This window comes from Oryctolagus cuniculus, chromosome 16 (genome assembly GCF_051225735.1).
Source record: "Oryctolagus cuniculus isolate XC-2025 breed Fujian yellow rabbit chromosome 16, ASM5122573v1, whole genome shotgun sequence".
Classification (NCBI taxonomy): Eukaryota; Metazoa; Chordata; class Mammalia; order Lagomorpha; family Leporidae; genus Oryctolagus; species Oryctolagus cuniculus.
This window is the reverse complement of record NC_142882.1, coordinates 56,552,733-56,576,715: the sequence shown is the minus strand read 5'-3', so window position 1 is coordinate 56,576,715 and position 23,983 is coordinate 56,552,733. Positions and strand designations below refer to the sequence as shown.

Here is a 23,983-nt window from a genome sequence, read left to right as displayed (position 1 = left end):
GATGTCCTTGCATCCTCAAAACCTAGATCCTGGGTTGTCTTTCTTCATTGTGAAATGCACCCCTTGTGGATTACAGACCAATTGCTGCTGGTTCAGTGCGAGCCCAGGTCAGGGAGATCTGCTCCCTGGCACACAGGTCGAAGTCCTGCATCCCAGATTTCAAGAAACCACTGGACATGCTCAGTGTCTTGAGGTGTCGGGGTGGAGCACGTGTCCCTGTAGCTCTGACTTGAACTACGCAAAACACACTTTTCAGTGACAAAGCATATTCTGCACGCAAGGCAACGTACAGGACCTTCTGTGTAGTCACAGGCTTTGCAACGTCAATAAAAATGGAGGCTCAGAAAAGGTCAGTGACTTGGGAAGGTCCCCTGGTCAGAAGGTCTGACTGTCTCAAGGATTTCCCATTACAGGGAAGCCACTGGGGCTCCAGGGTCCCCCAGCTAGAATTCGGGGTTCCAGTTTAAAAACTGATGAGTCGAACCAGGTTTCCTTCATGTGGGATTTCTTAAGCCCCATAAAAGGTCACTGTCCATTGTGACTCTCTAGGGATGATAGAAAGCAAATCGTGAGCAAACTAAGGGAATTCTTAGAAGAGCAGGTTTTCTTAGAAAAGCTTGGTCCCCAGACCTGAGACAGCGGCCTCCCTGGGAACCTGCCCCGCTCCAGACTAATGGAATCAGTGTTGTGTGCAGCCCCAGAATTTGTACTTTGTGCAAAGTCCCAAGAACACCACGCATCCTGCTACAGCATCCCTCTCAGGAGCCGTGTTGCACAGAAGGCATTCCGGAGCACACTGGGACGGAAGTGGTTGTATGTCACTCATCTTCGTGGATTCCACTCCAGGAGCAAAAGGAAAAGAGCAGGCGGCAAGAGCTGGTCTCTCCAGCTTTCACTTGGGAACAGATGACGCCAATTGTGGTTGTGATGGAAGATGGAAAGCCCACTCAGCCTCACAGCAGTGAAACCGATTTTCACCCAGGAGCTGAGGTACCAGTCAGACCTCAGCTCTCGTTCCCTGCCGAGGGGGCAATCAAGACTTGGCCATTCCTGTTGATTGAGTGTTTCACTCTTTTCCCTTTCTTGGTAAGAGGAGCAGAGGGCAAGTACAGGTGTGAAGCATGTACCATCACAGAATGATCAAGCACAGATGTTAGCTAGCCAAGAAGAGCATGGAAGGTCTCACTGTGACAAAAGAGGAGAGAAGAACGAATGAACTCTGTTGTTCAGGGCCTGTGTTCCAAGCTGGCCTGGGCCCGCCTGGGGACCAGGATTCCCCTTCACCCCAGACCCCTCCCAGTGGAGTGGGTCTGGCAGAGAGGCCAGCTGGCCTTGGGTCTTTCCAGCATGGTCAGTCCATGTGGCCACACAGGCTGCTTTCCTCAACTGGGTCAAACTTGCCTGCCCCATGAACTTGGCTTTGATGGTGGTTCTGACCAATTGAAGAGCTTATTTTTCTCTCCCAACAAATACTCCCTGGTAACCAAACTCTGGAGATCCTAAACTCCGGTCTCTGTGAGAAGCAGGGCTTTCCAGAAAGTTACTCAAATGCCAAAGAAGGTGCCGTGGGAGGGTACAAGCAGGTGTCCTGGGCAAGCTGGGGAGGGAGTGACTGTTCTACAGGCGTCAAGATGGAATCGCAATGTCCCCACAGAAACGTCTCTTCCATCGCTTTGAGGCAATCATCCTTGAACATTCGTTCTGGCCTGGAGGTCAGCCTGGCTAAATCTCTCTGCTAAACCTTTGTAAAAATAACTATTGGGTATATAAACTGCATTGCCCTGCATTGCCTGGGTTATGAAGCGAGACTTTGGGGAAGCCCTTGGATGTCTGATTTATGCAATAATCAACAGTAACAACAGAAAGATTATCTCCCACTCAGTGTGGGTCACAGGCACTAAACCTGCCCCAGAGTTTGGGCTAACGCCTCTGAGGCTCTCCTTCTCTGGGCCTACAGCACTGATGGAATAGATCAGTGAGCCACAGTTAGCACCTACAGGCTTGCTGAGTGCTGCATGCGCCCTCCCCGATTCGGCACTGAAATCCTAGCAGCCATGGATTCCTGGATGTATGTCTAATAAAGGTAAAGAAAGCAAGAACTGCCAAGAGCCACTCCCAGCAAGCCATAGCACACGCATCTCTCCCCATCTGCAGGGGCTTGGAGCCAGGGCCCCCTGTGAACAGCAAAACCCAGGAATGCTCAAGTCCTTTATATAAAATGACATTTGTGTGTGACTTCCACGTGTCTCCTGTGTACTTTAAATCATATCTAGATTATTTATCATTCCTTAGTGTACCTTACAGTATAAAGTGAATGCTGCATACATTGTTATTATGCTGTATTGTTTAGGGAGTAAAGACAAGGGAAAAAAGTCTGTGTTCAATACAGACCTAATCCTCCCCCCAAGTATTTTCAAAGTGCAGTTGGTTGAATCCACACGTGGAGAACCCCCAGATCCAGGGGCCAACCGTTCTTTACGTAGGAAGCTTCATCCATCACCAACAGCATCCTGTGAAATAAGTGACTGTTGCTACCATTTAACAGATGAGAAGACTGGGGCTCACAGCATTAGGCTGCCTAACCAACATCTGCTATTGCTCCCCACCTACCTACTTCCTCCCTCCTTCCATGTGTGTGTGTATGAGACACACACAGATACATGCACGTGTGCATGCACACACACACATACACACACACGCAACAGCAATCCTGGGTTAGGAAATCCTTAGCTTATCATATTAGGGCACAAAACATTTGCCATACTTTATGTGCCTATGTTCTTGGTAGGATTTTATTGGATCCCAGCAACAGACACCTATAAAACTGTGTCGACTGCATAGATGGGTTTCTAATGCCCAGGCTTCATGCTTTCAGTTAAAGGTTCTGTATACAGTGTGCCATTACTCAGTAACTGTGTTTCATTCTTAGTAATCCTTCATCAATCAGCCAATCTGTTAAAAGGGGATATGAAGCTGTCCCAGGGTAGAAGGCATGTTAGTTCCCCTTGCCTTTGATAAACTAGGTAAAGTCGTCTTGTTGGATCAAGACATTCATTCACCCATTCATTAACTCTTTCCAGTACTCCCTGGAGTGTCTTCCACGTGAAAGGCCTTGGTGCTGGCAGATGGGGACAGGCAGAGCCCTGTGGTAATGCTATTCACAGTCCCACAGGGCAGACCCAGCAAATGCCACAATACAAGGAAGGAAGAAGGTCAGGAGTGCCATGAAATGTGTGGGGAAAGCTCTGGATTTCAGAGGAAGCCAAGATTTTGCTAAATGTGGGGGAATCAGAAAAGGCTTCATGGAGATGGAGATGGCATTTGCCATGGGTTTTCCTGGATGGGCTAGATTTGGTCAAAGAAGAGCTCTTGCGGTAGGAACCACAGCAAGGTAGGGAAGCTATGCAGTATTTTAGGGATGGGTGACTTACTGTATTTTCCTAGGAAAGACGTGAGAGACAACTGGGAGACAAAGCTAAAAAATTAAGTCAGGGTCAGATCATGAAGAATACGCAGCTCAACTGAGCCATCACAGCCATGGTTACTTCTACAGTACACACGACCCCAGAAGAGCTTAGGATCCATCCAGTACGTCAAACCTGCCCCCATCCCACCAGCAGCTCCTCCTCGAGCCTTGGCACCCATCCCACTTGGCACAGCACCTGGGACATATCAAGTCCTCAATAAATGTTTGTTCGATTAAATTGGGAGGATATCATGGCAACGTTCCCAGGGGTGGAAGCCGGAGATAGGGAGAGGGACATGGCACAGTGCTCCTCTAAGAGCCAATGCCGAAACCTACAATATGGACCACAACCTAGACCCTAGCAATTGCCCTTTCCCATACTTCTGAAACGCCTATGATACCCAAGAATAACGGTGCAGCAATTTCCTGAATCCCAAGTGTACGTCCTAAGAAACCAGAACATCCTGCTGAACACGCTCTCAAGGCAGGCAACCAAGCCCACACCACTCTGCTAGAATCTCCAAAAAAAAAAAAAAACCATCTTCCTTCTACCAACGTTCCCTTCTCTCCAGGAAGGCGACAGTGACAAGGACCAGGCCTGGGAGGAAATGCCTCGCAGCACGTGGACGGCACTTGCGGGACCCTGGGGGAGACAGGACGTCCCCCGTGCCTCATCGGGAACTGGAACTGAGCATGTTGGTCATGAGGATCGCATGACTTGGGGTGCGGCATTGAAACCTGCAACGTGGAGAACAAGGGCCTTTCCCATGAGGCCACAGGGCTGCCACGCTGTCTGCGGGTGAAGCTGGGGCTCAGGTCGCAGGCCCTACAGAAGCCTCAGGGAAGGTTTGTAAAGTGCAGGACACGATGCCGCGGTCAAGATGATGTTCTCGTGTATTGGTGGAGGGCAGGCGTGTTGCGTAATGCTTCCGCTAGACGTCTTATAAAAAGCAAATTGTCTTAAAAGACACGTACGCTATTAGGAAATACAGCCAGGAGGAAGCCTTCTGACATAGTGGGCAGCACAGGGATTTGCTAGCTGTCAGGCCCCTACACAAACACCGGATGCACAACTTTCCAACTTTGACACTTTCAGCAAATTGCTTTAACTTCTTTTTATTTTTTTTTTCTTATCTTTTGGAAGGCACAAAGATTGAGTGAGTGAGTGAGTGAGTGAGTTCCCATCTGCTGGCTCACTCCTCAAGTTCCTGCAACAGCCAGACCTGGCCCAGACCAAAGCAGGGAGCTGGGACTCAATCCAGGTCTCTCAGGTGGGTGGTGGGGATTCGGGCACTTGGGCCATCACCATGGCCTCCCATGGTTTGCAGTAGCAGGAAGCTGGAGTCAGGAGCCAGAGCTGGGCATCAAACCCAGGCAGAACCTGGATATCTTTACTGCTAGGCCAAAATGCGTACCCCACTTAAAATCTTCAGTTTTAAATGGAGATCATAAAATTGTGGTGATGATCAGGAGGTAACAGAAACAAAACTTGTAGAACAGTGCCCAACAAATAGCAGAAGCCCAATGAATGTCAATTTTATTATTCATTTGTAATCTCAGTCTTTTAATAATTTGATGTTCTATTTCCCTACGATGTCTGAATGTGTTTAAGAATGGGCTTTTCGCACGTCTCTAAGAAACAATGAGTTGGAAAGAAACACGGGAGTTCCCTAACCCCACTTGGATGCAACCCTAAAGAATCAGTTAAAGTCCTCTCCTGCAGCGCCGTCCTGGTACCCGCACTCTCTTGGTGCACAGAAGGGTAGCCCTACTGCTGCACCCTGGAAACCCAGTTCCCCGGGGAAGGGCTCCAAGAACGCCAAGTGAGATTCACAAACACACGGCTCCCCCGTGGAAGGTAAAAGCAATGCAGGCATTTAATAAAAGCTATTGCTGCTTTAAAATCTACTAAATACAGGGATTGAAGTCATAGAAGGGTTATAAATAAACAATAAATCATGCAATTATTACTGTTTGAATTTTGGCAAGATAATAAAAAGAGCAAGGGTATAATCAGGAAATAATAGAAAAGAGCTGCAAGGCACCCCTGCAATTAGTGATAAACAGAGCTTGGCTCCGAGCTGGAAGCCCAATATGGCTCTCATTAAACGGCCTGGGGGCCTGTTCCCGGGGCAGACCTCGCTAGCATGGGGAGAAGTGAAGTAACCAGAATGTCAGCACACAGCACCCCCTCCCCAACTTCAGATAATCTTTTACTACAGTATTATAACCACCTGGGCTGAAATGACTACCTTATGCCAAGTGAGCACCAATCCACGGCCTTCCGATACTCTAATTGAGATGTTTCCTGTTCTCAGCTTTTGGACTTTCCTTTGTAACACCATAAACGCACATGCACACACTCAGACACGCACACAGGCGCCGTGCGATGGGCGCCCCCACTCCCTTCTTCCCCCTTCCCTTTCACCTTTTATCAATGGTCCCTCTTAAAGAGATAAATGCTCCCACACAAGTGATACCACTTAAACAGATAAATAGTCCACACCGAGAGACGCAGAGTGCAGGAGAGAGAACTGTCTTATTAGACTGGAAACAGACACGCTCTATTAATGCAAAAAATCAGCATATGGTTCTAATAGACTTTCTTAAAATGATTTATCAGCTGTGATTAAGCCCTCAACCAGCATGTCTATCTTCATAAATAAAGCAAAAGTGCACCTTACTCTAAAATGTATCTGCAGTATCTTATTACCCAGCCCTGCACACGGCACTCCATTTACAACATGGCTCTGGGGAGCCGAGAGTTTGTGTGCAATCACAGAGTGTGTGCTCTAAAGAGACTGCCAAGATTTAGGAGTCTTATCTCCGAGATAGTCTTACTAAAAATCCATTACAATGAAGGCTTATCCCCTCTCTGTGTGCCACAGAGCTCGGCCCAGCTGAAATATGAACAGGTAATTAAAAGGCTATGCCTGATTGTACAGTCAGGCCAGTGACACCAGATCACCAAACAGCTGTAGGGAAAGGGATTTGGCACTGGGAGCAGGTTACCCCTGCCCGCGGGTCAGAGGAAGTGGGGACCACTTGAACATCAGACTTCGGTCTCTTTCTTCCATGGAGAGGAAAGGGGAATGCAAATGTTAGTAATCCTAGTTGAGACCTCACTCCCTGGCTGGCTAATCTGTCAAATGGTCTCAGCGGCAACCTTGAAAGGAAGGGGCCTCTCCGAAGCCCCAGGCATGAGGATGAGGAAGCAAGTGCTGTGAACTTGGACATGGAGGAGGAAGAACTGGTCTGAAGTGGGGGAGCATGGGAAGTCAGAAACCTATGTTCAAAAACGGTGTGGAGTCCATGAGGTCAGATTAAAGGGACACGGCTCTGCTGGAGTAGCTCTTATGCTTTGATAAAATGCCAGAAAGTCAGGGAAGATGAGCTGGATAAAGCCCACAGAGCAACCGAACAAAGTCTCGTTGCGGGCAAGTTCCTTTCAAGCCATTCCTAGCCTGCACCAAAGCATTGTTCATCCCTGTTCTTCCAATGCCAACCCATATGTGGAAGTCAGAGATACACAGGATGCTATGTCAACAAGTTTGTGAAAAAATGGAATTAAAAGATAAGTTTATTTTGGTGCCAGTCACTGAAATCCATTCACAATTTTTTCACAATGTTTTTTGAAGAGCACTAGTATGCATGGATTTCAAAAAATTTTGGGGCAAAAATAAGCCTATTTTTTAATTCTACATTCTGCAAACTTTTCAAAGCCCCCTTGAATGTCACCCTTTCTATATGAGCTTTTGGACATTTCTTCACACATCCATTTTCCACTTGTTTTAAAGGATAAGTGGGAAGCCCCCTTGCTTTTCCACACCACCAAACCACTGTGGCAGGATTTAGATATGTGTACGGTGGCACTGGGAGATGTCACTGTAAGGCAGAATTCAGACAGGGGAAAAAAATGACATCTCAGAAGAGAAAGTGACACATGGACTATTCCATCAGTGTTATTGACAGATGTTTTTCCTGCAGAACACACGAACGCACCGACCGAGAAGTCAGCTCCACACAGTCGTGGCCTGGCTGTGTGCTGCACTCGATTACAAGACTCTCACTAATGAGGTCAAAGTGTCTTCTCTCTCCTGTGCTCACAGAGTGCAGCCCTGGCCCTGGCCAGCTGTCTGGCAATATGCGCCTCTGGTCACAAGGGGGTCCGTGGGAAGGCATCTGCATTTGGGTCTGTGCAAATCCATCACCGCTAATGGTGGGTCACCTCTAAGTTCACACTCGGCTGCTGCACAAAGCAGGGTGTGATCGATGGTCACGCGTGGAGGGCAGCAGGTAGCTGCACTCCGCCAGCCAGTGGCAATTCTAGGTTCTGATCAGGATGCCCGCAGGACTTCCTAGAAGTTAGCAAGGAATGATTCCCAAGGCTTAGGTTGCCTGCTTTGCTTAAACGTACTTGTGTTGGTGATCATTTTTATAACATCAACAGGAACAGAATCCAGCAGAGTTACTCCCCTATCCCTGGGGTGCAAGACACAGACGCCCCTTTCACACATGTCACAAGTGGTTACTGTGCCCGTGAACGTGGAGCTTCGACCACTCTTCTGGATCCTCTCTCTGGACACTTCTCTTGTCAACGTCAGAAAGAACTTGCTTTTTCTTTCTTTCTTTCTTTCTTTCTTTTTTTCTTTTTTTCTTTTTTTCTTTTTCTTTTTCTTTTTTTTTTTTTTTTGACAGAGAGAGTGGACAGTGAGAGAGAGAGCCAGAGAGAAAGGTCTTCCTTCCATTGGTTCACTCCCCAATGGCCGCTGCAGCCGGCGCACCATGCTGATCCAAAGCCAGGAGCCAGGTACTTTCCCTGGTCTCCCATGCGGGTGCAGGGCCCAAGGACATGGGCTATCCTCCACTGCACTCCCAGGCCACAGCAGAGAGCTGGACTGGAAGAGGAGCAACTGGGACAGAATCCGGCACCCAAACCAGGACTAGAACTTGCAGTGCCAGTGCCGCAGGCGGAGGATTAGCCTAGTGAGCCGCGGTGCTGGCCAGAAAGAACTTTCAAGGCGAGATGCTGCAGTGACAGGTGAATGTAACGCCCCCTACCCAGGAATAAGCCTTCCTTTCCAGCCTCAAGATCTCAATATTTTCTGAGTATCTGTCACCCAGCTGTTTAAAAGCCCTCTTTATCAGTGGGAAAGGAAAGTTGCCTAACCTCCAAAGAGTGGGAGAACTGAGTTCAGACTGCTTGCCCCTGTCCTGAATTCAGACAACCCTCCACTCTGTGTCAGTTCTCCGTGATCCACACCTGGGCTGCTGTGAACATCTCGGATATCAGTGCATTTTCAGGTGAACCAGCAGCACAAAGAGGAGCTCTGTGGCACATCCACCTGCCAAAGAGGCTGCCACTATCCTGAACCGCCTCCCTTCCAACACCAGGAGCCCCACCGAGCAGGGCTACGCCGCTGCGGATACAACACAAGGATTTCAGGTCTCTGTACCTGGAGCTCCTACAGCTGTGGTTAGAGAGCAGTGGGTAACGAATGCCTGGGCCAACCATGCCCACATGCCCTGCATCACCTTACGCTCATAAATCCTCTGGGAATGTTCCCGAGCTCTGTGCATAACAAATCCAACCCAGAGAAGCCAGGAAGAAGACGACTTCTTGGAGAGCGGCTGCAACTCAGAATGCCCAGCGCGGCCTCATCTGTAGTCAATCAAGCCGACGTCCGCACAAAGCACGCCTGCTTTCCTTCTTTGCGGGGATGACTGTTTGCAGAGCCTGCACCAGCCCCCACCCGCACACAAAGCCACAGCAAAGGGCTGCACGCGGCCCTGACCCAGGCAGGACTCGGTCAGCGCTGGGATCCACGCTCCCAGGTTTCATAGAACAGATGGTGTGTATTCCACATGGAACTCAGGATCATAAGCAAGCCTGGGGCTGCAGCCACACTCAGTCCAGAACGCAAAGTCCGAGAGCTTGCAGGTACAACCTCCGCCCTTCAAAGCCCTGAACTCACAAAGAATGGCTCAAGTCAAAGGTCAAAATGTCATCTTCCACACTGATCTCGTCTTGCCAACTTGAAGAGAAGCTAAGTGCTCAAAGATGCACAGGGGACACTCCTTGTGGAGCACCACACCACTCGAGCATTAAACAGGCAAACTGGAACAGGAGCTGGCGTTGTGCCGCAGCAGAATAAGCCGCTGCCTGTGACACTGGCATCCTACATGAGTTCTGGCTGCTCTGCTTCAGATCCAGCTCCCTGCTAATGCACCTGAGAAACCAGCAGTAGATGGCCCTAGTGCTTGGGTCCCTGCCATCCACATGGGAGACCCAGATGGATCTCCTGTCTCCTGCCTTCAGCCTGGCCCAGCCCTGGCTGTTGCAGCCATTTGTGGCATGAACCAGCAGATGGAAGACCTCTTTTTCTCTCTCTACCCCTCCCCCTGCCCTGTCATTCTGAACTAGAACAGACTGAGCAACAGCCTTTGAATATCACAGAAAACAAAGAAGAAAACAAAACCCAGCTGAGGCAGGAGGAGCTGGCACCTTCTCCTCCCAGATGCCCCAGTCACAGCCCATGGCATGTGGCCACCTCAGACCGCCTCGCCAGCCCAACCAGCTGTGAGCAGCTCTGGTTTGCCAGGACGGCAAGTTCACCAAAAGGAGGGATGCAGGTGCAGGTCAACTGGGCAGGGGGTGGGGGGCGTTGCACCATTTCATAAACTTCCCCAGGTCTCTGGACTTTGGTAGCAGTTGTGAAGAACATGGGAAAACGTTCCGGTGTGGCTGATGCTAAAATCAGTAATTGCACCGCAGGTTCAAGTTGACAGCCAACGTGCTAGAAATATGGACGGGAGGAATGCTCGGAATCCCAGTTCCTGGCCTCAGACTTATCAGTATGGAAATAACTTAACAACACACAAATGCTCAAGCAAGGTTCCCGGAGAAAATCACTCCCATACCTGCTCCAAACGCACTTAATGTTCACCTGGATTTATGAGATGCTGCACACAGAGACGACTCCTTGCGACTATTACATTCTTTTCCTTTCCTCTTTCCACAACGTCTCCCCCCACCCACATCCTTAAGAGGGGCCCAGGTTAAGTGATATAGCTACAGCTGCTCATGGACTCTGCCATTTGGTCCAGTTTCCCAAATGCCAGAGCTGGTTTCCCACCAGTTTGTGGCAGTATCAATGCCAAGGCCTGGCCGAGGACCGTGTGGGCCTCCTCTGCAGACGACGGGGCCTCCTGTGCCCAGGTACCCTGGCCCCAGCAGGCCCATCTGGCACACAGCAAGTCCCAAGTCATTCACGGCTGGAAAAGGATGGCTTCGGAGGGCAGCGTCCCTTCCCCGTTGTGATCCCATTTGGGTCAATGCCTTGAGCTCCCCTCCTGGCTGGCCCGCCCCAGGACAGGTAAGGAATGATTTCAAGGAGCAGAGACCCCGGCCCAGCCTGGGACACAAAAGTCATCCTGCTGAGAAGGTCCCCTGCTGGGAAGAGCCCTTAGCGCTGAGCTCCCTAATTGTTTTAGTGAGTCCCAGCCCAGCCCCATAATTCAATTGGACTAATTTTCAGCTCCAGGAAGGATGTCTGATGGGAAGACGGGTGGGGTAGACCAAACAAGCGGCCCTCACTGGCTTGGCTGAGCTCGCCGCTGTGCCTGCGAAGGAGACTCAGGGCTCCTTAGGGCTTTTGGCTATTTTTGGTTTCTTCTCTTTTTTGAGTGTAAGTCCTCTGCTGACCCATCTCAGTCCTTTCTGGTGCGTTCCCTGCCGACCACATGTTGCTGGAGTAAAAACCCCTTCATAATTGATTTCTTTACATTTCAAGTGGGGAAATGTTTACTAGTAGAACCACCTGTCAACAGTCCCTGGTAACTAGAGCAGCCCGATAAGGCCATCATTCATAGCATGTTCAGAGTGTCCTATGTGGCAGTGTGAGTGTTCAGTACTTTGATCCCAGCCACATCGAGTCACAAGTGAACAGAAGATGCTGGGACGAGAAAGCATGACTTTGCTCTGCAGTAGAAGTTTCCAAAATCAGTGTCCAGATTCCTCTAGTAATCGCTACGTCATACACCAGACAGGGTCTGAACTTTCTCCCAGTCTCTTCCACCCTGTAGCTCCACGTGGAAGCCACAGTGCCTCGGGCGAGAGCCCTACCATGGGCATGAAATGAACATGCTATGTTCCCAACTCAGTCTCAACCTCAACGAGACACTAGGTGCAAAGACTTCTGGCTTGCCAGAACAAATGTCATAGGATAGCAGACACACATCAAACCTCTGGCTGATAATTTACATAATTAATACTGAACTCAAAGAACAATAGAACGTGCCACTTGTTGGCTAGGAGATAATCCTTTGCATTACTGCTATCTCCGATCCTTCAATCCTTTTTTTGTCTTTTAAAAAAAATTATTTTTTCATTTGAAAGTCAGAGTTGGAGGCAGAGAGGAGGAGAGAGAGGAGAAAAGAGAAGGAAAGAGAGATCTTCCATCTTCTGGTTCACTCCCTTTACAGCTGCAAAATCCAGGACTGGACCATGCTGAAGCCAGGAGCCAGGAGCTTCATCCAGGTCTCCCAAGCACTTGGGCTGTCTTGTGCCACTTATCCCAGGCCATTTACAGGGAGCTGGATTGGAAGCGGGGCAGCCAGGACACAAGCTGGCACCCATAGGGGATGCCAGCATCACAGGTGGCAGCTTTACCCACCACACCACAATGCTGACCCCTTAAGTCTTTTAACACTGGGATGAAGGTGGAGCTGCAAACTGCCCAATAACTTAGCATTGGAAATTCAGTCCTTGGGGGGGGGGGGTGTTTTGCATGCAGTAAAGTGCCTGGATTTGAGGTCCTGCTCTGCTTCGGATGCCAGCTTCCTGCTAATGTGCCTCTTGGAAGGCAGCAGGTAACAGCTCAAGTAGTTGGGTACCCGTTATCCATGTGGAGTTCCCTGTGTTACCCATGTGTATCCTGATGGAGGTCCAGGTTCTCCTCTTTGGCCTGGCCCAGCCCTGGCTGCTGTGGGTCATTTGGGATGTGAACCAACAGATGGGAGGGAGAGTCATTCATTCACTCATTCTCTCTAACTCTGCCTTTGAAATAATGAATTTTTAAATAAATCTTATTTGATGTTAAGTCTTCACTCTACAACACAATAGGCCTCACATTTTATTGCTTTGAGGATACCCTGACTGACTTTCCACCAGAAAGAAAACCCCAGGAGTTTTTATAATCATCACTCCATCTTAAAGCTGAGGCAGGGCCTAACTCCGACACCCTAATCCATTCACGCATGTGGAAGTAGACACCAAGTCTTCGTAAACCCTGTTAAGATGGTACTCGTTACTCCAAAATCCCAGTGACCCAGGGACAAGAAACAGCTTCCAGTTTATCCATGGCTTTCGCCGTTCCCCTGAGTGGGATGCAAAGATCAGGCCAAGTTCTCTCCCAGCGTCAAATTCCTCCAAGACAAGAGCATAATTTTAACCCATAAAAAGAAAGTTGAAAGTGATTTACGTTCGTAGTGCGCTGAAATGGGAGGACAGGAAGAATCCGTATAACGCAAGCCTTGAGTTTTCCAGTCACTGGGGTGTGGGAAGAAGTGGGTTTTCATCTCCTGTATCATTGTCCATGAGTGTTTCCTTTCCGTCATGCCGATTACAAAAAATGGAAAAGATCAAAAACAGTCTCATCTACTTGGATTAAGCCAACATGGAGACATTTTTGAAACCCGGATAAAACCAAGTGTAGATTTCAGAATATTTTTTTTCTCTAGACTTCCGGGGGAGGGAGGGATTTCTCTTAGAAGCAACATGCTAACATCACCAGAAACGTGCAGCTGTCGCAGGTCTGTTCAGCTCGGTGGCCAATGATCCACTCAGCACCACCGGCACTTTTCCCGGTGGGGCAGGCAGCGTGCCTGCTGGTGGCCCATGGGAGCAAGACTCTGTAGGCAGGCGAAGTGCCTTTCTCTCCACTCCCTCTCCCCGCAGCCAGTGGTGGCACTGGGAAACAAGATTTCCCGGTACAGAACTTACTCAGACTCAACACCCTACTTTTGTGAGTCGTGGCAGAAGTGGCCAGGGCCTGTACCGTGACTCACGCTGAGTGGGATCCAAGATCTCCAGCTCGTGTCCCTTGTTCCTGTGTATGCAACGGCCCACGGCCTCTGGGGACACGCTGCACTTTTCATCCTTTTGGTAGGAATTCTAGAGCATGGAAATACCCCGATGTGCGATTGGGGCATCCGCATAATGAGCCAGCTGTGGATCCTGGGAGGGCATCACACAGCTTCACACTTCCACAGTGCTTTTCATCTGCAGCGCCCGGGCCACGCCGGGCTGTAACGTTATCTTCCTCTGGACAAGACCAAAGAGCTCATTTGTAGTCCCTGCAACTGCCCTTCCACACACATGCACACACACACACACACACACACACACACACAGCTCTCTGGCCTCACTCTGCACCCCCCTCCAGCCCAGCTGGCTTCTTTGCGATTCCTCCAACACACGGAGCATCGTCCACATATGGCCTATGACCTTGGAAAACTTCTCCCCAGCATGCACCTGGCTCTGGCCTTCTACGCTCAGCTCTCTGCTGGGAGCCCCACTCACCACTGATGCTCTCTCCGACCACTGAAAACCCCAGCTCTTTCTGTGCTGCGTTATTCCCCATAGCACTTCACACCATCTGACAGGTTCCACACCTTTCTCTCTGGCTTGCTGTTTGTCTTGCCCACTAGCAGCAAGCAGATGAAGGCAGGGGCTTTGGTTTGTGCTTTTGCCATCGTTATGCAGCCTGGCATGGGCAGGCACTCGAAAATATTTCAATGGAAACTGATAAACCACGTCTCTTACATGGTTCAGGATGCAGACTGACCCTGAGTTCTAAGCCGTGGTTGAGCTGAGATTTACAATCCCTGCCTGTGAGTTACATGGTTTCCCAAGACATAGAAGAATCTCTTATTAAAACGTCGTGAGGCAGAGCTGGTGTTTGGCCTGGCAGTTATAATGCCAGTTAAGATGCCCACATCCCCCACTGCAGTGCCTGGGTTGGAGTCTTGGCTCCACATGCCGATTCTAGCTTCCTGCCTAATACACGCCCAGAGGGAGAGCAGCAATGGCCCAAGTGGGTGGGTTCCTGCCACCCATGTGGGAGAGCTGGCTTGAATCCCTAGTGCCTGGCTTAGGCCTGGCCCAGCCTCAGCATCTCAGGAGTAAACTAGAAGATGAGAGAGATTGTATCTACCTCCCCAGCCCCTTTTCTCAAGTAATTTTTTTTTTTTTTTAGTTAAGAGACTACAAGCTTATATTAACATAGAAAATTGAGGCTGTTGTAGAATCCTTTGCCTGCTTCCTATGACGGAACACAGATGCTGGGGCCTTTTTGAGTGGCGAAGACCTGTGTCTCTTATTGTCTATGCATTGGGAAGCTTCAGGAAAGGGTGTCAGGATTCAAAATAAAGTCTGCAAAATAGAATTGTCCCCAATGAACAGTTACAAAGGCCAAGCAAGGGTCAATTTTCTATTTGTTCTTTAACAGAATATTCTAGACCTAACTGAAGCTAGAAATGTAAAGACCAGCCCAGCCCAGCCCAATCTTTTCAATATTTTTGTACAAAATATTTAGAAAGCAAGACTCTTTCTCAGTTTTGAGATGATCTATCTTACACTTTATAAAAACTTGCCAATGAATGAATGTGAGTCTCTTATTAAAAGACTCATGGGAAAAACAATCAGAAGAGTGTTCAGATGGTTCAGTGAGCATCTGAACATAAAGCAAAAGGAAATTTGGAGAAGGTAACACTCAAGAATCCTATTCCTTGAATAAGGACCTTGTGTTTCTACTTTTAAGCAGGTAAAGAATAAACGAAGTAGGGGCTAGCTAGGTCAGTGAACACTGTCCTGCTGGATGCATTACCACCATTCCTGCACCAGAGTGCACATGCTGCTGCCCTTCAGGCCTCAAGAGGATGCTCTCTGCTACAGCCATGGTCACCCAAGGCTGGTTTGATCAGGCTAAGGAAGAGGAGTATTATCCAACTTCCAGTGCATGCAAGTGAGGCTGGCGCAACAGATGGGAGTTCCTGAGTGGTCAGCCCCAAACCACAGGGAGACGGACTGCACAATCCCCTACCCACACCCCTAACAGGAAGTCATCCTATGGTGACGGCTACAAGCAACCCCGCAAAGAGAGAAATTGCACAATTCCACTGCTGCAACTATCATCCTCTTTCTCAATATCGCTTGCCTCATTATTTTACTTCTTTAAGTTTAATGATTTATATGTTTTCTTAATCCACAAGAAATTTAAAGAAATTCACCAACCATGTGCAACACGGAAAGATATTTTTTATATTAAAAATCAGGAGCAAAGAAAATACAAACTAGAACTGAAGTCTCATCTAAGGGACAAGGACAACATGTTCTGCACAGTATTTTTAAAAATTCTCAGAGTTAAGCGGTGAACTTGGCTCTGTGTTCACCTCACAGTCAGAGCAAAGAGAGAAACAGACTGAGTTACATGATGCTGATGTCCACAAGGAGAGGTGTTTCAGCCCCTCAGGCAGGGGAAGCAAACCATTTCCTGGAATTCAGATCTACAAGGACGGCCTCACACAGGGCTTCGTGTAGGAAGTCATGCATACGGACTGCAACCGAGAACACCCACAACCACACCCCTACCACGTGCTGCAGGAAACCGTTCTTGATCAAACGTCTTGAGGGAAACCAAGGGCATGCACTCAATTTTTTTTTTTTTTTTGACAGGCAGAGTTAGACAGTGAGAGAGAGAGAGAGAAAGACAGAGAGAAAGGTCTTCCTTTTTCTGTTGGTTCACCCCCAAAGTAGCCGCTACGACCAGCATGCTGTGCCGATCAGAAGCCAGAAGCCAGGTGCTTCCTCCTGGTCTCCCATGCGGGTGCAGGGCCCAAGGACCTGGGCCACCCTCCACTGCACTCCCTGGCCACAGCAGAGAGCTGGACTGGAAGAGGAGCAACCGGGACAGAATCCAGCGCCCCAACCAGGACTAGAACCCGGGGTGCCGGCACCACAGGCAGAGGATTAGCCTAGTGAGCCGCGGCGCCGGCCAAGGGCATGCACTCAATTAAAAACCATTCCATCAAAATGAAGACAATGTGGGCTGAGTCCACATCTTGCTGGTAGATCAGTTTACTCAAAGAAGCCACCACCGACCACGTTGAGGAATGGATGAAGCTAGGCTCGCACGCACTCTGACACACCCGCATCTACCAGAAGACCTTGTTATTACTCAACCAGAGGACACTGACCGCAAGAGGCTTTCCTTCTCACCCTCACTGTTTCCAGAGGTTTTGTCTAAAAAAAAATCTACTTCTGTTGAATGAACTAGACAATGTAGGTCTTTCACTTTTGGTTAAAATGCTCAAAACTTTATTATCTGCCTGCCAAGTAATTGTTGCTATTCAAGTGTTTGTTTAAAAAAAAAAAAGGAAAAAGACACTTCACTTCACTTGGCAGGAGGCAGGGAGAGGGTCACACATAAGTGACAAATTAGAAACGCATGCACCGGGGCCGGCGCTGTGGCGCAGCAGGTTAACCCCCTGGCCTGAAGCACCGGCATCCCATATGGGCACAGGTTCTAGTCCTGGCTACTCCTCTTCTGATCCAGCTCTCTGCTATGGCCTGGGAAAGCACTAGAAGATGGCTCAAGTCCTTGGGCTCCTGCACCAGTGTGGGAGACCCAGAAGAATCTCCTGTCTCCTGGCTTTGGATTGGTGCAGCTCCAGCCGTTATGGCCAATAGGGAGTAAACCAGCAGATGGAAGACCTCTCTCTCTCTCTGTAAAAGTCTTTCAAACAAAATAAAATAAATCTTAAAAAAAAGGAAATACATGCAGATTGAGGATTTCTTCTTTGTGAGCATCACCTGTTTTCATGAGTTTTCTAGAACCATTCAGGCAGAATACCAGTCCCTGACTACTGTGATGTGAGAATGTTACATGAAAAATATGCTGCAGAGAGATTATTGTAATTGCACATAGAGGAGGATGCAAAGGCTCTGAAACACTCAGAGAAACACCAGAACCTTAAAAAACTGGGACCACCAGAGTGCTGGCACAGTAGGGTAAGCCACCGCCTGCAGCACCAGCATCCCATATTGAAGCAACAACTCAAGTCCAGGCTGCGCTCCTTCTGACCAGCTCTCTGCACACCCCAAGGAAGGCAGCAGCAGATGGCCCAAGTACCTGGGCCCCTGCCACCCACGTGGGACACCAAGATGGAGTTCATTCCAAGCTCCTGACTTCAGCCTGGCCCAGCCCCAGCTGTTGTTGCCATTTGGGGAGTGAACCAGTGGATGGAAGATCTGTCTCCCCCTTACAAATAAAATAAAAGCAGATACTTTTACCAAATTTCTTCTCTGGGTAGAGCAGACGCAGCTTCAGAATTCCTTTCTAGCTCGCTGTTCCCTCCTGTCAGCCTTCATTCACATTGGAAGCTTCTGTTTGTGAATTTTGTCTAATTTCTAGTTTAGTTCAGCATCCAATAACGCTCCGTTCCAGCAATGGAAAACGACACTAAAAAGCATCATCGCGTTTACTTCCATTTTATCCCGAAAAGCCATTTTAAAATTCCAGCCCAACATTCAGATAAAACCTGAATATATCCTGAAGGGTGTCGTAAAGTGAATTTCTTACATTTTTAAAGACAAATGATCCACTGTTATACTTAACCTATTGTTTCAGCAACAACAGATGCCCAATAACCTGGCCAGGAAGCAATCCTGACTCTGGTGGAGAGTGACTGGGAAGATTCTGGAACACAGACAATTACAACCTTGGCCCAAGTCCGATGAAATCTCCTCTCTTTCTGCGGATTATTCATCTCCTTGCTAACTCCTTGGCTCTTGTTTTCTACACTCAGCAGTCACATAAGTCTTGCTATTCCATAAGGCAACTTGTTAAGAACAGAGAAAGTCTGTGAGTTTATTGGACTAGGGTTCAGGTACCAGGTTGGGGTTGGGGCAGGCTTGCCTTTCATATTTCAGATTCTTGTTTCTCCCAGGATCCATCTAGCTTTGGACCCTATTCCAATTCATCAATGTTTTTAACATTAGACAAACACTCATAGATGTTTCCAGGCCACATCCATGTTATCTTCAGTACCAACTAGTTTCCGCATGGAAGTTTCTAGAACGTGTCAGCAAGGCACCCGGCAAGGTGTCCACCCAAGCAGACCTACCCGCTTGCTGCTCTCCTCCTCCTGGGCCTTGCGGAACTCATGCTCCAGCGAGCAGTCCAGCTCGGTGAAGAGGCCCACCTCCTCGCAGTTCTTCAGGAATCTCGTAGGCGTCGGAGTCTGATCTGAAAGCAGAGAGCGAGTGATCATAAGTGGCTCTTTCCCTGCAAAGCCATGGCAAGTATGAGCTAACCCACCGATCTGCTCCCTTCACCTTAGTTAGGAGGCTTACTCGCCATCTACAAACAAGAACATGACAGCGTGCATTTCAAAGCGAGAACACAATGGGGGCTGGAGCTGGTGCAGCTGCACACGCCTGAGACACCAGCATCCCGTATCAGAGCACCAGCTCAAGTCCGGGCTGCTCTACTTAGGATCCAGCTGATGCACCTGGGAAAGCAGCAGAAGACGGCCCAAGTGCTTGGACCTCTGCTACTATCCACATGGGAGACCCAGATGGAGTTCCGGGCTCCTGGCTTCAGCCTGGCTCAGATCTGGCTGTTGTAGCCATTTGGGGAGTGAATCAGCAGATAGAAAAATCTCGCCTTCTTGTTCTACCTTTCAAAGAAATCAATTTTAAGAATACCACAATATGTAGAAGCTACAGCACACCACAATAGGTAGAAGCTACAGCACTTAAGGGCTTTCAAACTTCCCCGTGAACACTTTTAGGCAGATCTTGCCCTTGACTATCTAGAGTCTATGTCACTTTAAGATTTATTTATTTGAAAGGCAGAGTTATAGAGAGACAGGGAGAGAGGTCTTCATCTGCTGGTTCACTCCCCAATTGGCCACAACAACCGGAGCTGGGCTGATCCAAAGCCAGAAGCCAGGGGCTTCTTCCAGGTCTCCATGTGCAGGAGCCCAAGGATTTGGGCCATCTTTGAGTGCTTTCCCAGGCTGCAGCAGAGAGCTGGATCAGAAGTGAAGCAGCTGGGACTCAAACTGGTACCCATATGGGATGCTGGCACCACAGATGGCGACTTTACCGGCTACACCACAGCGCTGGCCCTCGAGTCCATATCATTTGAAAACACACTGCAGTAAGTTGAGCGACCTTTGTCGTATTTTTCTTTTAGACTAGAAAAAAAAAAACATAATTGAGCTAAAGTCAGGCCAAAACTCTTCTGAGCCAATATTAAGCCTGACTTCAGGGGGCTGGAAAGAAAAGACTTTGTAAATTTCTGTATCAAACCAAAAGAAACAAACAAGCCTGTTAATTCCTTTTTCTTAATCGAAAAAAGAAAACTTGACAATTCTGTTTCTCATTCTAGAATCACAGGGAGAGGCGAAAAGCCAGACATTTTCAGCCACAGGAATGTCCACAGAATACTCTAAAAGGAGGGGAACAGTGTTCACCCTCCTGACTTTCTAGAGAGCTGAGCACATAGGAAATCGGGGGAGCTGCTGGTTTACTATCTAGGTGGCATTTGCAGTACACGAGAAATTTCACACACACTCTAGAATCTAGATCTTACAAGTTCCTAGAGAGGTAGAATTACACATCTAGTCAGTCAAGGAGTTATCTTCCTTGATCAAGGTGTACCTCAACTTGACATAACACTATGCAAACCACTTTTTCTCAGAAGCAGAAGGTAAGTGCTGGCTTTGGAACTTAGTGGGCTAAGATACAGCCTGCAACACTGAAGTCCCATTATCAGGTTCAAGTTCCAGGTGCTCCACTTCCAATCCAGCTCCCTGCTAATGTGCCTGGGAAAACAGCAGAGGATTGTCCAAGTACTTGGGCCCCTGCACCCACATGGGAGACCTGGATGGAGTACCGGAGTTCCAGGCTTCTGGCTTCAACCTGGCCATTGTGGACATTTGGGAAATGAACCAGCAGATGGAAGATCTCTCTCTACCTCTACCTCTATCCCGGTCTTTCAAATAAATTTTTTAAAAATGATTTGATATTCCCATTTACTCAGTACCTCTTGACTCCCTCTGGACAAGGGATATTAAATATTCCAATGGCTTCCGTGGATTGCAGGGCAGCACAATTCTATTTGCATTCTCCCACGTTCTGAGCCAGGTCACCAAGATCCCAAGCTCTCTTTGCAGCCCACAGAAAGCCCACCATTGGTGATCAGAAATGGAGCATTATGGGTAAAGGGGACATGAAAGATTGTGTTGTTAAACACGGCTTTATTAGCATGTTAAAATGCACAAAAAGTCCATGTAACTGGTATGTGCTAATAGAAGAAAAAGGTAATGCTTACACAAGATTTTCCTATTTACCAATGTTTTCCCTTTCCTTGGCTATAATCTAGGTCTCAATAGGAAATAAGTAGATATTATTTTAGAAATGGAGAAATAAGCTTCTGTTCTGAAGGTCACAAAGCCTACAGCCATCTCAGCCCCACCAAGTCTTCCCTTACCTGGAGTCAAGATAGCTTTCAACCTGAATCCAGGGCTTTGCTGACCCCGGTCCAGAAGACTCCATTGTATGTGTGAAAGACAATGTTTACAACTAGAAATCCAGCTCTGTAATTTAGGGGGAATTTTCCACATTCTCATCTTTCACATGATTTTCTAAAGTTTCAGGATTCTATAAATTCTAAAATCTCCACCATGGTGAGCTAGCTTCAAAAGTCACTGTTCATAGACAAGGAAATGCATGACTATTGAAGAGTCAAACGGGAACACCAGGATCAAATGGAAGCCAGCCACTGCCTTAGGTAAGAGGTAAGGGCTAGGTCTATAGTCATAGGAGGTTTTCTGAACAGAAATGGTAAAGACAGGATCTGACAGTGGAAATGAAAAGGTACACAACTGTGTGTACCTATTCTCCCATTTGTTGGAAGTTTACTTCATGCTGGGCATTGTGCTAAGTGCTCTGGATATACTATTTCATTCATTTTCATGCCCACTAAATGGGGAAAAAATTAGTCTCCTTGGGGTAGGCATTTAGTTCTGCAGTTAAGATACAACTTAGGACCCCTGAACCCTGTATCAGAAGGGCTGGATCCGTGTTCTGGGCCCACTTCCAACTGTAGCTTCCTGCTAAAGCACATCCTGGAAGGGAGCAGATGATGACAAGTAGCTGGGTTCTTGCCACCCACGTGAGACTCCCAGGTTGAGTTCCCGGTTCTTGGCTTTGGCCTGGCCCTGCCCCAGCTGTTGTATGCACCTGGGAAGTGAACCAGCATATAGGACATTCTCTATTTCAAGTAAGTAAAATAAAGTTATTCTCCTGTGGATATGGAGATTGACCCCAGGCCTACTTTTAGAAACTGAATCACATAATTTTGTTGGTAATTGATAATGTTAGCAACCTATGATTCTCTTAAAAGGTCTCCGTATCATTTATAGCCTCCATGTGATAGAACCGCATAGCAATCCCAATGGCTTGCTATCAGCTCATAGAAACATTTTTCTGATTTATATCAAATAACAGAACTATTAAAGTTATCAATAGGAATTTAGCTTGCTAGGTACTAACTTTTATTCCATGCTGCTCAGTTGCCAACAGAGAAGTTTGAGGGTCAGTGATTTGAGATGGAGAAAACCCCTCAACTCTGAGATGAGGTCACAAGATGGCCCATGAAACAGGGTGCACACTGGCATTGAGGGGCTAAGCCTCAACTGGCAGCGAGAGATGTTTCCCATCAGCTCGGAAGCAAAATGATCCCCAGCCCCTGCATGCATCTACCTCTGTAGAAACAGATTTAAGGAGGACGGCACAGGGATGCCGTTAACACCGTCCATGGTCAAGGGGCTCTTCAACAGGGAAGCCAAAGCTAGAAGTGCCAGGAGGTGCCAAGGCTCCTGCCCCCCTCCTGTCCGTACAGTGGAAGGCCCAGAGACAGGCCCCAGGCATCAAACATGCTCGTGTGCACTGCACGACGTCGTTCAAGGAAAGCAGAGCGGATATCTATGTCCACATTTGGAACAGATAAGACCCACCGCTCCTAACTTTTAATTCATTTTCTTCTTGTGAATGAGCTATTCTTTCCAGTTACAACAGGAACCAGAAAACGGAGCTTAACTTTTGTTTTAACATTTACTAGAATCAATACAGGGTCTCCAGTCGTCTTTGATCTCACATGGTACCAGTTTCGAGTAAGCCAGGAAATGTGCGAGTGTTCCCGAAGGGGACAGCTCCATCTATCAGCTGCTTAAATACAAGACACACATGTTTCAGAGCTGCACGGATACCCTGTCAGAGAGCTAGTCCTTCCGCAACGAGGCTAGAGGTTAGCAAGGCAACATCCAAGGCCATGAATGAAAATTCTCGCACACCACACCTTAGGTAGAGCCCAGAGCATACGCCAGTCAGCTGCCGCACCAGCAATTTCTGTATCAGAGATAACCATGGCTGAGGCTGTCTGTGGGCAGTTTCTAAGGTCCACCCACCCAGTGGTAACAGGCAGCACTTAGGGGCACACAGGAAGTGGTTTTGGGAAAAATGTGGAGCGGAGATGACAGTGTAAGTTCCTCTGCTCATCTTCCACGTAGTGGCTGTAGACAGCATCATCCAAATGAGAGCAAGGGTTAACCTCAAGCTAAGCGAAAAGCTAACAACTTCGGAGTTTGGACAAGACCCGAGTTGAAGTTTTCTGAGGTTACTAGCCTTGTAAATGTGACTTGACACTGCGTGAACACCTGCATGCTACTGCCTTACAGAGCTTGCAAATGACACACCGCATTCCCAAGGGACTCCAACACCTGGGGCAAACACAAGGAGGAAACCTCGCCCACTTCCACTTCCCCATATGTCTTCAAGGAGCGCTTTATCCATTGGATGAAAAGACTGGTGCCCGAGAAAGAAGAGCACGATCTGCTGTTTGCTGCAACACAGATGGAACTGGAGGACATTTTGCTACATGAATTCAGTCAGGCACAGCAAGACAACCACTGCACGTTGTGACTCAGGTGTACAAGGTAAAAAAGTTGATCTCATAAAAGTACAAAGTAGAATGGTGATCCCTGGAGGCTAAGAAGGGTGAGGACATGATAGTGAGGATGGTTACCAGGTTAAAGGGGTGTAGTTAGGAGGGATAGTGTATTTTTATAAAAATTATTTTTATTTTGCAAAATACTGGGTCACCCCCACCCCCAACCAAACTCCTGAAGAGTTGGCTAGAGCTGGACCAGATGGAAGCTAAGAACTCAGTCTAAGTCTCCAACACAGGTGGCAGGGACCTGACTACTTGAACCCTCGCCTGCTGCCTTCCCAAGGTAGGAAGCTAGAGTTGAGAATGAAGCTAGGACTCAAACCCAGGCACTCTGATACACGAATAGAGTGTATGGATCGGAACTTCTCAAGTTCTATAGCATGGCAGGATAACTGTGTTAAACAGCTAAATAGTTTTCAAAATAACTAGTAGAGGG

General features: G+C 48.1%; 1 protein-coding gene across 11 annotated transcripts in view; it reads right to left on the bottom strand.

The window, feature by feature from the left end:
- Positions 1-23,983, bottom strand: part of CREB5 (cAMP responsive element binding protein 5) — a 426,900-nt gene that overhangs the window by 312,396 nt on the left and 90,521 nt on the right. For all 11 annotated transcript variants that reach the window (XM_051853248.3, XM_051853251.3, XM_089316046.1 and 8 more), the window contains one exon: positions 18,653-18,774. In XM_051853248.3, the coding sequence (XP_051709208.1) occupies positions 18,653-18,774 (122 nt within the window). The remainder of the gene's footprint in view (positions 1-18,652; positions 18,775-23,983) is intronic.